At 38.6% G+C, this 18,076-nt stretch overlaps 1 protein-coding gene across 2 annotated transcripts in view; it reads left to right on the plus strand.

The window, feature by feature from the left end:
* The window catches only part of FIGN (fidgetin, microtubule severing factor), a 127,894-nt gene extending 125,325 nt beyond the window's left edge, over positions 1-2,569 (plus strand). For both annotated transcript variants that reach the window (XM_070956965.1, XM_070956964.1), the window contains one exon: positions 192-2,569. In XM_070956965.1, the coding sequence (XP_070813066.1) occupies positions 192-2,440 (2,249 nt within the window). In that variant the 3' untranslated portion in view covers positions 2,441-2,569. The remainder of the gene's footprint in view (positions 1-191) is intronic.
* The last annotated feature ends 15,507 nt before the right edge of the window (positions 2,570-18,076 follow it).

Genomic DNA, 18,076 nt, shown 5'->3' on the forward strand with positions numbered 1-18,076 from the left:
AAAATGAATCACTGGCAGTACTTTTTTTTTTCTTTTGATAGATAATTTGCATGTAATCTGTTGATTTCAACCTCGCAATTCTGCATATAAATGAAGGACTCAAGAGTTGATACACTCAGATATCATTGCACTTGTCTTTTTTTTCCCATCTAATTGCTAATTTTGCTTTTCCTCCCTCTCAAACCCCTCAGGCTTGAAGATGCAGTGGACGCCAGAACATGCCCAGTGGCCAGAGCAGCACTTTGACATCACTTCAACCACCCGCTCTCCCGCCCACAAGGTAGAAGCTTACCGTGGCCATCTTCAGCGCACCTATCAGTATGCCTGGGCGAATGATGACATCTCTGCTCTCACAGCCTCAAATCTGCTAAAGAAATATGCAGAAAAGTATTCCGGCATTTTGGAAGGGCCAGCCGAACGTCCCATCCTGGGTAACTATGTGGAGCCTCCATCAGGGCTGGTGAATGGTCGCAAAAGTGAAAGTGAGCCGTGGCAGCCTTCTTTGAACTCTGAGAGTGTTTATCCTATGAACTGTGTCCCAGATGTTATTACCGCCAGCAAAGCTGGAGTAAGTACTGCCCTCCCTCCGGCAGATGTCTCTGCCAGTATAGGGAGTTCACCTGGGGTGGCTAGCAACCTGACAGAACCTAGTTATTCAAGTAGTACGTGTGGAAGTCATACAGTCCCTAGTCTGCATTCAGGGCTCCCATCTCAGGAATATGCCGCAGGATATAACGGATCGTACCTGCATACAAGTTACAGTGGCCAGCCAGCACCTGCACTTCCTTCACCTCATCCCTCTCCTTTGCATAGCTCTGGGCTTTTACAGCCACCCCCTCCGCCGCCACCGCCACCAGCCCTAGTGCCAGGCTACAATGGGACATCTAACCTTTCCAGTTATAGCTACCCGCCAGCAAGTTATCCCCCTCAAAGTGCTGTTGGGCCTGGCTACAGCCCTGGTGGAGCACCACCTCCTTCAGCCTATCTGCCTTCAGGTATCCCTGCCCCAACTCCTCTCCCCCCCACCACAGTACCCGGGTACACCTACCAGAGTCATGGCTTAACGCCCATTGCACCGTCAGCCCTGACCAATAGCTCAGCAACTTCTCTCAAGAGAAAAGCTTTCTATATGGCAGGGCAAGGAGAAATGGACTCCAGCTATGGAAATTACAATTATGGCCAACAGAGATCTACACAAAGCCCCATGTACAGGATGCCTGACAACAGCATTTCCAATGCCAGCAGAGGGAATGGCTTTGACCGAAGCGCTGAATCCTCCTCCTTGGCCTTTAAGCCAACCAAACAAATCATGGCTTCTGAGCAGCAAAGGAAATTTAACCAGTCTGGTCGGGCTCTGACGCCCCCTTCCTATAGTTCTGCTAAAAATTCCCTTGGCTCCAGAGCAAGTGAGCCTTTTGGGAAGTATAGCTCTCCCGTCATGAACGAACACAGCGAAGAACATAGGCAGCTTCTTCCTCATCCAATGCAAGGCCCGGGACTTCGTGCAGCTACCTCATCCAACCACTCTGTGGACGAGCAACTGAAGAACACTGATGCACACCTCATGGACCTTGTGACCAATGAGATTATCAGCCAAGGACCACCAGTGGATTGGAATGACATTGCTGGACTAGATTTGGTGAAGGCTGTCATTAAAGAGGAGGTTTTGTGGCCAGTATTGAGGTCAGATGCATTTAACGGGCTGACTGCTCTACCTCGGAGCATCCTCTTATTTGGACCTCGGGGCACAGGCAAAACATTGCTGGGGAGATGTATAGCTACCCAACTAGGTGCCACATTTTTCAAACTCACAGGTTCTGTTCTTGCCACAAAATGGTTGGGAGAAGGAGAAAAAATTGTTCACGCTTCCTTCCTGGTGGCAAGGTGCCGACAGCCCTCGGTGATTTTTGTTAGTGACATTGATATGCTCCTTTCATCCCAAGTGAGTGAAGAGCACAGTCCAGTCTGTCGGATGAGAACCGAGTTCCTTATGCAGCTGGATACCGTGCTCACTTCCGCTGAGGACCAAATAGTTGTCATCTGCGCCACCAGTAAACCGGAAGAAATAGACGAATCTCTTCGAAGGTACTTCATGAAACGACTTTTAATCCCACTTCCTGACAGCACAGCCAGGCACCAGATAATAGTACAGCTGCTTTCACAGCACAATTACTGCCTCAGTGATAAGGAGGTTGCACTGCTAGTCCAGCGTACAGAAGGCTTCTCTGGACTCGACGTGGCTCATTTGTGTCAGGAAGCCGTTGTGGGCCCTCTCCATGCCATGCCAGCCACAGACCTTTCGGCCCTTATGCCCAGTCAGTTGAGGCCTGTTACGTACCAAGACTTCGACAAGGCTTTTTGCAAAATACAGCCTAGCATCTCTCCAAAGGAGCTCGATACATACGTCGAATGGAACAAAATGTTTGGTTGCAGTCAGTGACAAGCCGTCTCTTTTTTTTTAAAAAAAAACAAAAACAAAAAATAGTGAAACAAAAAAAACAACAAAAAAATGTAATGAATGTTGGTGCGCACACACACATATGTACACACAAACCTGTTACCTAGGGCACGGAACCCCTTTTTCAGTCGTGTTGAGATTGTGGAAGGGTACAGGGGGTGGGGGTGGGGAAATGATCATGTTGCATCTAAAGAGCCAGGTTTAGGCTTGAAGGAATAGTGCATCCAAGGAGAGCTGTTAATCCGTGAAGCCACAGATGATGATAGGATGTTGATGTTCCCTTCCATTCCATTCAGACTAGACAACACACTCTCACCGTGGAGGGGTTGATTTTTTTTTTTCTTTTAAGAAGGACATGAACCCTGTGTGTTGATTCATTCTGCTGTTTTTGAGATTTAGTTGCTTTCAAGTGCCTCAAGTGGTGCTTTATTTTTTTCCTTCCTTTCTTTTTTGTTTGCCTCACAATTACATTGGTGGCATGTGCTAATATAAAGAGCTTTAACTTCAAAATGTTATGGGACTAAAGACATGAACAGTTGTGTTGTGACAGAGAACCAGGTGTGACTTTGGTTAGTTTTCCTTTTTTTTTTCCCTCCTCCTATTTTGGCTAAGTCTAAAAGCAACAGTATTCCTCAATCCTGTCTGTTCTGTGGTATTAAACTAAGAACAGGTAAAACAGGGTAACGGTAATCTGGACTTTAATTTCCGCGGTTTGTTTTGTTTCTTGTTCTGTCTGCAAAAAAAGAAGAAAAAAAAAAGAAAAAAAACTCAGGAAAGTGATTGTGATTTGTACAGTACCTCAAAGGAATGTGTTGAAAGCACTATGTACTGCTGAGATTTAATAGGCTAGGCTTCAATGTTACTTTATCTTAAATATGTATGTTTACCTCAATGGTTGGGAAAAAAAATGACAAGGAGAAATATTTTGAATGTATTAAGGAGCAAGCTGAAGCGTGCTAAAAAGATAATCTTTAAAACTTTGAAAATACAACAGGAGTATCCCAGTGTTTAAGAAACGTTTCTTTCTTTCTTTTTAACCAATATTGGGGATCAAATTGGAGCAAGGCAATTTTCATGGCAGTCGTGTGTGGAAGTCCTTAGTCCTTGACAATTTTGTGACAAGTCAGTAGAGAGCGCACAGACAATAAAAAAAGAAAGTCCCCCTGTCGAATTATCGAATCATCTGGGATGGTCAGAGACGAAATCCGATTAGGACTCTGAGAGGCAAAATTACCTTAGACCACAAGGTACAACTTTTGTATCTCAGCTAGGGTTGTAGGCATCTTGATTGCCCCAATGCATCAGTAGCACAGAATCCTTGTAGGTTCCAGAGAGCTTAGGGGCTGCAGAGCTGTTTACAGCAATGCAGCAGAGAATGACAAAACAAAAACAAGACAAATTGAACCCTCAAATGGCATCTCTCTTCTTCTTTGCTTTGCATTTTCACCACCAAATGAAAAGTTATCCCTTTGTTTTATGTGTGCTGTTGTTGCCTCTTTCTGTTTTCTTGATGCCTTTGTTTGTTTTGTTTTTAATGTAATCGTTCCATGGTCATTAGAAATTCGCCCGGCTGGAAAATGCCCACCATTTTATTTCTACCTCAGATTTTGTTTTATTTCCCTTAGAGAGGCACATAAAGAGCAGGACAAGCCAGATTACCACTAGCATGCAGAGCTGTTGAAGGTCCTATTAACACATAATCCTAAACAGGTTTCTTTGGAAAGAACCAGTTTTGTGTATGGTGAGGTTTTCTCACAAGTAAGTGTGTGTGTGGAGAATTGCAGTCAAAAAGAAAAGAGGATTGGGAAGGGAATCCTCCTGCCTCTTCTCCCTTTGCCCGACCAGGACAAATGGTGACTGTTTTCCTTCAGGAAAAAGAAGCTAGATAGGATGTGTGGCATTTTATTCTATTTGTGCCCCTGCTCCACATTGTCTCCCTTTTTTATTCTTTAATGCTTTTATGAGCAATTCTTTTCATGACAGCTGACTGATGCCGTAATGTCGCTGAACAGTAGAGCAATTCAAACCTTCGCAGCCACACGAGCAAAGAGCAAACCTCTCTCTCTCCCCCTCCCTCCCTTTCTCTTTCCTGCTCTGGTTTTTTTTTTTTTTTCGTGTAATCTTTTGTTTACTTTAAAGAAACGGCAGCAGAACAATTAGAAATTATTGGCATTTAATGTTACTTTTAAGTAATGTATCTTCAAATCCATGAAATAAATGCACTGAAGAGCTCTAATGAGAAAAAGACCAATTAGTCACCTACTTGTTTTGTCTTTAAAGCTACTGCCCAATTATTACACTTGGCATTTCTTCAGCTAAAATGTTAATTTTCATTGCTAAAAACTGAGCAAATAAACCAAAATACACATTCTATTTTGTTCATTCTAAACTTATGGATTGCTTCTAAAAGGCAGAGGAGTTCATTAAAAAGTAAAACAGTGCCTTTCACTAAGGATATAGTAAAATAAGTCTTAATAAATGCTTTGCATTTTCAATTAGCAAAAGTCTTTCTTTTTCTGTTTTTTCTCTCCCATCTATTTCTTCCATTGTATCTTTTCCATTTGGGAAGAGCCACAATCGCCTTTGTCAGATTCATATTGATCTTGCAGATGGCTTTCTGATGCATATTGCTGACCAGTCTTCTGACTTTTAGATATCACATTATGCTATTGTGCTGCCGTCCATTTGAAAGGTTCAAACATGTTTTGAAAAACTAAATTTACAATTGCATCACCTCTGTCTATACATCCTTTAAAACTAACATTATCTAATTTCAAGGTGACACCAAATACATTCAGTTCATGTATATAGCTACAGTATAATCCCAGTAGCACTTCAGTTTGTGTTGGCATTGGAATCGGCAGGTGCTCTATTTAACTCACATTTTACACTGTATATTAGAGGGGAAAGCAAATTATTCTTCCAATGAGATCATAAATAAAAGACTTAATTGTGAGGTTAAGGAACTTCAAAGAATTTATCCTCTCCCAAATGCTTTGAATCTTATGTTGTGGATTCGCTGCTGAAAATATCAGGCCATTTTCTCCCAAATGGTAATTAGCTACAACTAGTGAGGTGTAATGTTTTACCTGACATGAAAATAATAGTTTTGTTTACTGTACTGCCCTTGTACAAAATTAAGGCAAGCTATAACCCACTCTCGGCTCTCTGCCAATGGAGATTCCCTGTTAAATAGAATCAGTCAGACTTTGCCTGGTTCACTCAGAACCTATTGGTTCAACCCTGAGCTACAAATACTACCCTTTTTTTTTTTTTTTGGTTTTGTTTTGTTTTGGGGGATTTTTTGCACTTTTTAGACAAATAAGGCCATTTGTTCCTTCTGCTGCTACATTTAGGCCTGTATGGAATTGCGACCATACACATTTCATTGCGATCAAAAGGCCTTCTAAGAATTTTGTTTTCGGGTTATTTGGGTGTTCCACAAATGAGAAGATTTAGCTTTTGATAGGGAGTTTGATATGGCCAAAATATACTAACATTCTGAAGAAGTAAAATGGTTCTGCCATGTTTTTCATTTGATTTGGGACTCAGGATTCTGCCTGAGTAGAGCATAAAACGATGAGGTTGTATGGCCAGATTCCACATGATGCAGATCTTCTACATTTTTAATAAAAGGGAGAGTATTAATCGTTTTGCCTTTTCCACCATTACATCTTTATGATGGCTAAAATTCCATCAGCTCAATTCTCCTGTCACTGCAAAACATAATATTTCAAGGCATATAAATTGGCTTCATCGTTTGTTGGAAAATTCTAGGAATAATTGAAGATAAACAGATGCTTCCCTTTCTACTTGAGACAATTTTTCATTAGGTAAGACTTCATTCTCTCTCTCTCTCTCTCCTCCCCTCCTCACCCCCCCACCCCCCGTTTTCTTCTGTGGTGACAATTGTAATAACAACAACCAAAAAAAATGCAAGGGATTGATTTCTGCCAACCAAATTAACTGAAATCATGGCACAATAACTTTTTCTATATATGGTATTTATAAAGAAATCCTCATTTCTAGCATGCTTCTATCCAAAATATTTAGGTCATTAAGGATAGTAGTGAAAAGTTTGCTGACTGAGCTGATCAATGGAATGTGAAGGCAGTTTGGGGCTATTTTTTTTTTACAAAATATTTCTGTATTAGTCAATTTGTATTCTATTCAAATGTAGATAGATGGGCAAAATGGTTTTCCTTGTGCATTTCAAACCCATCAAGGAGAAAATAAAACCTCCCAGTAAAACACATAGGCAAAGCACCATCTGGGAAAGCTAGCTCATCTGTCCAGGGGCTATGCTCTGCAAAATAGTACAAGGTCATTTTATATGGGTTAGCATAATACTTTGCTAGGCAATTTTCAAAAGGAGATAATCTAGTGTAAAAACCCCAATTAATTCCAACAGATGTTGGTAGATGGTAATGTGTTTACATGTCAAAAGCTGCAAATAAAGGTTTCTATTGCCTGAAAATGTCTGCAACTTTGAGTAGAGGAACCGTTATAAGATCCTTAATATGTTTCATTCTAATCTAAAAATATAAATCATCTTTTACAAAGTGAAATCTCAGAAATGCATGCTAGAATTGAGTAAATTTTGCAGAAATGAATCTGTGCAATTTGTTTTCGTGGAACTGTCCCTGTATACCTAACCTCTCAAAGTTTAGACTTTCTTCCTTAGGCAGGTCATGTGCACAAGTTCCATTGATGTGATCACCTAAGAGTCCCCTTTTATGGAGATTCTCAATCATCCAAGGTCATGGTTATATCTCAAAGGTTCTTTTTCAAAAGGCAACTGGACTTTTTTTCTTTTTTTTTTTTAATTTTTAAACTTTTATTAATTTAAGAAACCACATAATACATTTATAAATGCAAGTAAAACAATTTACAATAAGCATCATCTTAATAACATCTACCTATAATATCTGAATTGTTACAATATCAATATCCTATATTCTTCAATATACAATATTTCTCTCACCTTATATAATGATATTATTTTATTGATATCTCGTGTCTCTTTCTTAAATTTCATTTGATGTAAAAATTTATTTTACTCTATTGATATCTTTTCTTTTATTTAATTTTTCTTTCTTTCTTCTTCTCTTTTTTTTTTTCACTTCCCTCTAACCATTTATACCATTTTTGCCAGACCAGATAATATTCAGATTCTTCCTTTCCTTGGATCTCCTTGGTAAGTTTATCCATCTTTTTTTCTTTTTCTTGAAGACATTTTGCTTCTCATCCAAGAAGCTCCATCAATTCCAGCAGGATAGTGGGAGGATGGAAGGATCCTTCCATTCCTTTCCTCTCGCCATCCTGCTAGAACTGATGATGAAGCTCTTTGGATGAGAAGCAAAACACCTACCAGGAAAAACGAAAGTCCAATTGCCCTTTGAAAAAGCACCTTTGAGACTAAGAGTTCCAAGGATATAACTGGGGATAGATGGCCATAAAGAACAACATGTGGTCTCCCACAGCTGTAACACCCTTTCATCTTGTTATGCATGCATGTGTTTATATAATCTTTATATGGACATACATATATAATACGAAGCCGTTTTTGTTCTCTCTTTCAAGGAAAAGATGAAAGCTTTCTTTTCCTTAATCATTTGCAGATTTATACTCAAAGCACATTGGTAAACACCGAGCTAGTAAGATTTCTAGACCCAAAGAAGCTGCTGCCCTGGGGACTAGTCAGTCCATGAACTGACCCTTCCCCTTTGCAAAGATCTTTGGTTGACATCCGATTTTGAACCTGCCAAATACGTTTTTTGTGAACCAGGGATACTGCATCTTTAATGAACAAGCTTCTATTCTTTCCCCTATTTTTCAAGGCAACACAAGAAGTGTAGCACCAGGCACCGCCATTGTCAAAGACAATTAGACTGAAAGCAGAAAAATTTCACCTCCCTGTCTCAGTGATACATAAAATGTCGGCAGTGTGGGTCAGCCTTGCAACCGAATTTTGTGAGAGTATATGAATCAGTCCTATAGAACGTTAAATATTTATAAAATGGTTCAGTTCTCCACTAAAGGTTGGGAATGTAGTCATTCCTTCTTGTTGTCTCACGATACACAAAGAGGAGATATTTCCCAGCCAAAACTTTGCTTGTGTACATCTTTCCTTGCCCCAAATGGTCCCTGTGGTTTACATGCAGTCCCAAGTAGTTTTGTTTGTCTCCATAGATTCCCACCACCACATTTGGGTGTGTGTTCAGACATTGTTCTTTGAAACCATTTCTACCTCATTACTACATATTGTACATGTAGTATTTATTTGTTGTCTTTTTTTGAATGTCATGCATTTTGTAAGAAAGACGTGTCCTTGAACTTGAACAGTCTACCTCAGAAAGACTGTCACTACACTGAATAGTATTAACCCACCAGGACGATAAGATGCATTAGCCGAGTGTGGCAGGGCAGATAATACACGGGGACTTGGCATACTGATGGACTTTTAATTGTACTCTTGTAACACAAGATTGCTTAAGGGAACTTAAAGGAAATCATGCACTGTGCAAATCTTGATCAGTGTCCCACTTTGGGGCTTGCTCTAGGAACATCCCTCTTTAGTAGGATGTACCCTGATTTGGGAGAAAGAAAACATAGTTAAACGCAAGAATTATTATTATTATTACTATTATTATTATTTTGCATTGGCAATCTGGCTACAATCTATTACTGTTAACTGACATGCGGTCCAACTTGGCTCTTAAAACTCAAAACAAATGATAGTACTTAAGGATTATTTTTTATCTTCAGTGATGTAAAAAGAAATGTGTCACACACTGTTAAGACTGTAAGTTTCTCACTTCCTGCGTACTAAAATGAAACACAATGCATTTTGTAAGAGTCTGTGCAAGGTTTAAACATAAACCAAAAATAAAAATAAAAAAAGAGGCACTTCCCAAAGGACTTTTAAATATGGGCTTCAATCCTGCACACAATTGCACATGTCTGAAGTTCATTACCGTTTACCGACATGCGCAACCATGTGCACAGGACTGGATCCATAGAGTGAAGGTGCTCATGTGTTCTGTAATCAAATAGTTTTATTGTTGATTCTGCTTTATAAACATGTTTGTTTTTTGGAAGTAATTGTACACAGATGGCACATTTGAAGTACTTTGTATGAAGTATTTTATATTTTATTATTTATTTTTGCATCATTTCCCCCTCCCCTTTGTCTCCACTAGCTTTGCATTACAGTACTGTAGGAGAAGAATGCATTTCTCTCTCTCTCTCTGTCTCTATCATTTTCATTTTGCTTTCCTTTTGTAAGAAAGTACTGAGTGGGTAAAATACCCCAAATCAATGCATGGACTTTTGTAGTTGCTTGTCAGCAAATTCTGGATTTTTTTACAAAAAGCAAATGAACTGTGACAATCCACAACATTCACAGAAGTTAATGCAGAAATGCATTTGAAATTTTTTTGGTATGCCTGACAATCTGTTCTTTAAGTTCCATTAATAAAGTAGCCTCAGATCTTTTATTTTGCAGTTCCTTGAAGACGTACCATTACCTAGTGGAATGATTAAGAGGTAGGGGGAATTATTTCTGTTGGTTTTCTGTGTGGGATGCCATATTTCTCATCAAATAATACTCCTTATCTGGGACAGTCCCCCTCCCCTTTCAGTTAAAGCCCAACTAAATTAAAATTTTGGTGCACTTTGCTTTCCTGGCCATATTGATTTTATTTGCTTAAATTGAAACAATGTGTTGGGTTTGACCAGATTTTGACCTCTCACAAGGAGAGAAAGACTTCTATAGTATATGTTTTTTTTTGAATTCTTCTGGTACTGTTTTTGCTTCTCTATTCATCAAATTTGAAATCATTTTTGTTGTGCATTATTTTGCATCTTCTGAAACTAAATGTGATATTACTGCACTCATTTTTTTAAAAAAGTGAAATGATCCATTTCTCTTGGAGGGAAAAATGACAAGCTTTAGATGATGAAAGCTTAAATTATCCATCACTTGCAAACTGAATTCATATAATTTGTGAACATTATTAATGTAAATGAGACATTTCTGCTTGGAATTTTTTTTTATTATTTTGATGGGATCATTATATGGTTGATCATATGTGTGTAGGAAGCTGCTGTACAATTAACCTGGAGATCTGAAAATGCTTTTTTGTCCTCATTGTTACAGTTTCAATTGTAATCCATGCATCTCATTTTCTTGGGTGTTAGCACTGTAATATTAAAAAAAAATCAGTGCTCAGTATTGTAACTAACTGTCCCTACTGAATATTCCTTTTCATAAATACTTGCTACCACAGGGAAATTAAGTTTTCATATAGAATAACTAGTTTCAGTAGTAATCATTGAAGAATTAAAATAAAAGTTGTGGTTCAAGGCAGATATTTTTATGAAAAGTTTTCTCTATTGTAAAATTTGTTGTATATGGCTATGCTACTATCATGGAATACGAAAAAGAACAAGCATACCTCAAATAAAAGAATTCTGAGTTAAAAAATATGCAGAGTTAAGGGTTTTTTTATTTACCTTCCCTATCTTTTATTTTCCAAGCTACCTTTTGAATCAGCCTACATTTTAAATCCATCTCAATGCAACTATTCAAAAGATTTTCCCCCCCAGTATTGTTAAGTGTTTTGCAAACCCGAATATTGTGAATGGCACAGAAAAGATAATAAACACCCTGATCCCTATTCCTTAGGGTTAAACTTATGATCTTTTTCTCTGCAGACACACAAAGGAATCTTCAGAGGATTCTGGAAAGCTTTTTTCAATTCAGCCTCTACAACTGCTGTCATGTAGAGCTTGTGTAATTCAACACAAGATGTGCTGAGGATAGGGGAAGCCTAAAGAGACTCCCACTCCTATATTATGAGGGTTCAAGGAAAACAAATACTCCATATATCGCCTGATTATGTTCACTGGATTCAAACTAGTTGCAAGTTGGTTCTATTTGACTCCCTCTCTCTCTCTCCCTCTCTCTCTCTCTTTCTCTCTCTCCCTCCCTCCCTCCCTCCCTCTTTCTCTCTCTCCCTCCCTCTCTCCATATTTCTCCTCTCCCTCTCCCCCCCCCCCTCTCTCTCATACAAACACACACAGAGGGAAAACGTATTTTTATAGGGAAAAAGAATCTACCCTAACTTCTCGGATGAGGTTTTTATTGTGTAAATAATTGCACTGTTTAGAGACCATTTAACATCTGGAGTCTTTCCTCGCACCTCCACGTGCTTTTCATCTACATACTTAGCAGATTAGCAGAGGAAAAATATTGGCATTCCCAAGGAAAAAAAAAATCAAACAGATGTTAAAAGCGCCCATCTTCATAGGTTTTGCAGCAAAAACAAATACAGCATTGCTGAAATTCCAGGTTGTAGGGAACGTCTGGAAATTAGACTAGATTGGCTCATACCTTTAGTTTTGGTTTTTTTTTCTCAGTCAACTTCAGATTTACACAAGGCAATTCTTCATTTTTGATAAACTTGTGAAGGCTCCTGCAGTTGCTGCTTAAGGTTCATTAAAATGTAATTAATTAATGATTTGCTGCTGAATAGCTGCTGACTGCGGTTTTCTTTTCACTTGTCTGACAGCAGGAGTCACAGTTACCGTGCCGACACAAGAACTATTTGCAGACTGTAGCACCTATCAGTGAGCAAGTTTTCTTTCACCACCACCCACTAGAAATCCGTATTTTGTGATTGGGAAGGAGCCCCCCCTCTCTGTGTCTTTGGTGAGAGAGGGTTGCTCTCTCTTGGTGGAGAGTTTGTAAACACAGATACAAGGCAGCAAATACATTAGTACAAGTACATAAATTACTAATAACTAAAGCTTAATTTGCCATTATATTGGAAGGCAGAATCTTATTCTTGCAAGCCCAATAAAAATAGAACAACGCAAAGACCTTACGCTTTTGCCACAAGAGAAAAAAAAAATAAGAAACGAGTTCTATTATTGAAGCTCTCTGTTCTTTCTTTTGTATCCAGGAATGAATTCAGCTCCCAGAAATTGCCTCTGCTTAGAATTTGTGGAACCCACAGGCCAGGTGTTTTGCTTGTTTGTGCTGAAGAATGCACCTGAACTGAAGAAGAAAGAGCCTTTTGTATATGTTCTGGGGCAGGCAAAGCTATTTTTCACTTAAAATTAGTGGCAAAGAAATATTGCTCTGAAATGTTTATAAAGGAAAGAACTTGGAGCGCTGACTGTTTCCTAATATGTTGTCTTAGCTTTGGTATTTATGGATGAGCATTTGAAAAATGCAGTGAGTGGGTTGCATATCTTACAACAAAATCAAAAGCCACCTTCCAACTCATCTTCTGAAATACATTTTGAAGTTCGATTTGTAACCACTAGTGCTAAAAAAAAAGCTTCCTTGCTGAGAAACGGTTTTGGGTTCAAAATACAAGATATTTCTTGTAAAGTTAATCAAAAGGAACCAAATCTAAGTCGACTCCAAATAATTCTTATCTCAGTACTATAAACATCTTGGTGTCTAGCATTAGAATAAAGATGAAAACCCATGGATTAATTTCTGAGAAGGGCAGAGTAACAAATTTGTCAGGAAGCAAACCTCAAGACTGCTGAATCATTTCCGGCTTTATTCTGGAAAATTCTGGCTAGTTTAACTCAGAATTACCGCTCCAATTTGCTGGTGCCAAATTGTTTGCAATTTTAACTCACAAAGGAGAATCTATTTCTTCTTTCAATATCTCAGGAAGTAAATTTAAATCAAATTTGAGAACAAAACTAAAATGCTTTCAAAATAGTTTTGTTCATGTTACAGTTTTAAACCGAACGCATTTGCAGAATATGTAGCTATTTAAAGTAATGCAGAACTCCCCAATTTCAAGTTTACAGTTAAAATTCCTTGCAAACTTTCCTTTGGCTCAGGACTTAACAGTTTGGCCCCAGATTTTCTCTGAATTTACCAGTTTCTTCTCTGACAGTCACATCAGTTTTAGTCTTCCTTCTTGAAAGAAACCTGTTATCAAATACGATGCCATCTAAAAGTTTAAATGTGGCAATAGTTACCATTTTCCAAGACAATTTCATCCTGAGGCAGAACCTCTCTGCAACATCGAATGAATGTGTGAATGAAATTTATTCACTCAATTGTTATTTTAAAGGTGCAAAGATTTTGCCTCCAAAAAGCCATTTTACTTTGTCATTAATGGGCAAGTGCTTATAAGAAGATATCCCTTTATTGGTTCTAGAGGAGATACTGACATTCAAGAAATTCCAAGGACTTTGAATCTCGTGTTCAACATGCTGTTCCAACAGAACAGAAGAAAAGATTGTTTTCTATTCAGGTAATAAGGAATTCCATTGGTCTGTTTCTTCAAGGGAAATTAACCCTTGGATATTCTAAGCAGAATAGGACAATTCTAGGTCAGTTCCAAAGCTATAAGCGATGCTGTTGCCCCCCGCTTCTGCAACTTACTTACTGCCCTGTTAATTACACTATTCTTGAACTACATATATAAGGAATGGCGCATAAAGACAATGTGAATTAAGGCATGCTGTATGAAAAACAATGTACTTTCTGCATTCTCACCACCATCACTTCATTATATACCACCACATTGGCTGTAGTAAGGACAGTAGCCCAGTAGTGACCATTGATCCTGTTACAGGCCTGCCTGCAAGTTATCATCCTTGTATCCTCAACAAGGTTATATTTGACTAGAATGAGTCAATTCAACTAATGTGAATTCCTTCACTTAGGTTTTGGAACGAAACAGAAGGATGGTAACTAGAAATACTGCTTCAAGGAGTGACTCATTTGTGTTATTATATAAAGCATTTTTCTTTACATTGTCCAAGGTACAAATGACAATAGTGTATATTTAAACTAGGAAAAATGTATTGTTATGTGCTTGCCACCTTGGTTTTATATTGCTGAATATATTTGTCTAAAGGTATGTGACTTTGTTACAACAACTCTGAAATGCACTTCCTAAAATACAATTTGTCTTCGGTATAAAATTTAATCGTTAAATAATGAGCCTTCAAAAGTGGATTATTTAATATCTAGATGTCATTCATAAGAATTGTCCTATATACCTTTAAAAACGGGCTTTGTTATATCCTGTATAATTTTCTGTATTCTCTACAATGCTTTCAGAGAAACTGTTTAACATTATTGCCAGTATTTCTTCTTTTTCTCCGATAGAACAACTATTTATCAAGATCTTTTTCATATACAAAAGTTATTTTGAGATTCCATAAATATAGTTTTCAAGGGAAGGAGGGCAATCTATTGTTTCTTTATGAGAATTGGACAGATGGAAGACTACTACACTTTTGCTGTGAGTTGTAAAATTTCTGGAAGGAGAAATTTGGCTGAAATATTACCTTCTACAATTGCTCTTTAATTAATTGTAATGAGAAGAATGGCAACCAATAAACTCTTTATTCATTAAGGGTCATTCACACCCTGGGGAAACCAGGGTGCAAAACAGCTGCAACTTTATTTTTCCTTGCATCTGCCAGAAGCAATACTTTAAAAACAAGACAGGTAAGAAGAAACTGCCATCCTTACTGAGAAACTATGTTGTTTAGCAATTGTTTGAAGGCACAATAGCAACTTTGATGAATCTAAGTCACTTTCAGTTTGATCAGTGCATGGACAGGAGACTGGTTGGAATCCTGTGAGTATATTTTCCACCTTGAGTTCAGCGGACAAGATAAATAAGATCAATACAGCCTTCTGGTACTTGTTCACAGAGTTCAAAGTCTGCCAGCTTTGTCCAAAAGACAGGGGAGAAGTAAGGGGGCATGGCTGAAAGCACTCTGCCCTTGGCACATCTCTGTTTCTGTTTATGGATCATCTAACGTAGAACTTCTTCCATATTATATTTAAAAGTGACAGTATATTTCTTCCTCTGTTCTTCAGTAAGGCTGAAAGATTACATGGAAGATGCTCATTCAATCATCAACTTTTCTGAGAATTGTCATGGGAACTACATTCAGCATCCTAGCATTCCAACTGTCATGGAAGTAACATTAGAAATTCAACTAATGTGAATTCTTTCTTTACTGATGACTGAGAATCTCCATAGACATTTTAACATTGGGGTGGAGCTGTGCATCTCCACCCCAAACCACCCCAATGATGCCCTTGATGTGATGTCCCGCTGCCTGGAGGCCATGTGGGTCTGGATGGGGAGAAATAGGCTCAAGCTCAACCCTTCCAAGACTGAGTGGCTGTGGCTCCCAGCGTCCCGGTATAATCAGCTGGTGCCATAGCTGACTATTGGGGGTGAATCTTTGCCCCCCACAGAGGGGGCTCGCAATCTGGATGTCCTTCTGGACTCACGGCTGTCTTTAGAAGACCATATGATGGCCGTAGCCAGGGGGGCTTTTTATTAGATTCACCTGATCCACCAGTTGCGTCCCTTTCTGGAGCGGGACGCCTTGTGCATGGTCACTCATGCCTCGTCACCTCCTGTCTGGACTACTGTAATGGTCTCTACATGGGGCTCCCCTTGAAGAGCACTCGGAGGCTCCAACTGGTCCAGAATGCAGCCACGCGGGTGGTTATGGGCGCACCTCGTTACACCCATGTAACACCTCTCCTGCGCAAGCTGCACTGGCTCCCAATGGTCTTCCGAGTGCAATTCAAGGTGTTGGTCACCACCTTTACAGCACTCCATGGCATAGGACCAGGATATCTATGGGACCGCCTTCTGCCACCAATAGCCTCCCACCAACCAGTTCGCTCCCACAGAGAGGGACTCCTCAGGGTACCGTCGGCCAAGTTATGTTGGCTGGCGACACCCAGGAGGACAGCCTTCTCTGTCGGAGCTCCTGCCCTTTGGAATGAATTGCCCCCAGATATTCATAACATCTCTGACCTCCGGGTCTTTCGCTGTGCCCTCAAGACCCTACTGTTCCGACAGGCGGGGCTGTCTAACTGAATGATTTTAAATTGGGTTTTAATTTTGGGTTTTAAAATTCGGCCAAAACTATTTAATGATTTTAATTAATTTTAACTATGATATTGTATATTTATGTTTTAATTTTGGCTGCACACCGCCCCGAGTCTTTCGGGAGAAGGGCGGTATATAAATAAAATTATTATTATTATTATTATTATTATTATTATTATTATTATTATTATTATTATTATTATTATTATCATTAGAACTAGATTACTATTTCTCTATATGATCTAAATTTGACGCGTACACCATATCAGCCTTTGACATGAATGTGCTTAGAATGGTCAGAGGGGATTAGAATGTGCTCTGTTGATAGTAGAGAACTTTGCATGATATATTTGCATGATATGTTGATGAAATATGTTAAAAAGTGGTGGCAGGTAAGTCAACAGTAGTAAGAGTTCATCGTTGATATTGTCTCTCTCATCTTTTGTTTTCTTTAAACATTTGATCATATATCTTTGAAGTTTAGTAGAAACATGTTTTATTTTTTAAAAATGGGTATACAGTGTCTTATCATAAGTTCTTAATGATGTGCTGGAAAATTTTAGTCATGCTATTTTAGATTTATCTGCCCATATTTTACTGAATTTGGGTGGGCTTAAAAAAAAGTATTAACTTTTATATTCTTTTAAACTTGTTTTTTGTATTTTTTTCCTTTAGCCCTATATGTAATAATAATAAAAGCAAGGGTAGTAAGGGAAATGTAAAAACAAAACAAAATACAAAATCTGTCTCCCTATCCGAAATTAAACATTTGACACTTTTAAGTTTTTAAAACAGCCATTTTGCCAATTTTGGTGAAGGAACTATACGTGGGACATACCATCATACTAATTCTATATGTAATTATTTCATGTACCTGATTGATGAAATTGGGTGATCCAAACAAAAGATTGTGTGCATGTGTATCAATTTGCTGTTAGTGTCATTTACTGGTAGAATGTGTTTGTCCTCCTCAGCCCCACAACCTCTGTCGGGGTAGATATGGGGAACCTGTGAGGATGCAGAAGAAGAGATGAAAATCCCATTGCAGCTCGATTTCCATTGAGGGTTGTTTCAAAGAAGCAACTTTGTTTAGCAAACACATCATGTCATGTCTTTACCACAGATGTGGACCCATCATCAATAGAGGATGGAAAGGATTTACGACAAGCACAGTGGTTATTTCAAATCAAATCTTTATTACAATCAAAGACCAATATAAGGGGGGTTGGGGGCAGCAGCTATATACTGCCTCGCATTCTGAAGCCTAATTTAGATCAGAGAAGAATGGGGCAATCAAAATTAATATTTGTCTTCATAAAAGATGTAAATTCATTCCTATTGTTTTCCAATGAGGTTGGCACTGCTTCATTATTCTCACTTGTTTCTCTTGGTGTTTTTTTTTTTTTTTCCTCCTATAGAACCAGCTAGGAGAGTTTGTACTCGATTCTATAGTTCTGCCGTTATTTTTTCATCTCCAGTAATGAAACCATTTGCAGTTACCATCAGTGAAAACTGAACAAGATTGCAAGGCAGGAGAATGTGAAAGGCAAGCCCAGGGATGGAGAACTGATTAAATTTCTGTTAGATATAATACGCTGGTAAGTGCAATTGGGGCGCTGCCTGGATTCAAAAGGGGCAAGCTAGATGGTTCACCACAGTCAAAGAAGCATTGTCTATGCCGATTCAAAATTTCAAACTGAAGATG

This window comes from Pituophis catenifer, unplaced genomic scaffold (assembly GCF_029215685.1).
Source record: "Pituophis catenifer annectens isolate HBS135680 unplaced genomic scaffold, rPitCat1.0.hap2 SCAF_1, whole genome shotgun sequence".
NCBI lineage: Eukaryota > Metazoa > Chordata > Lepidosauria > Squamata > Colubridae > Pituophis > Pituophis catenifer.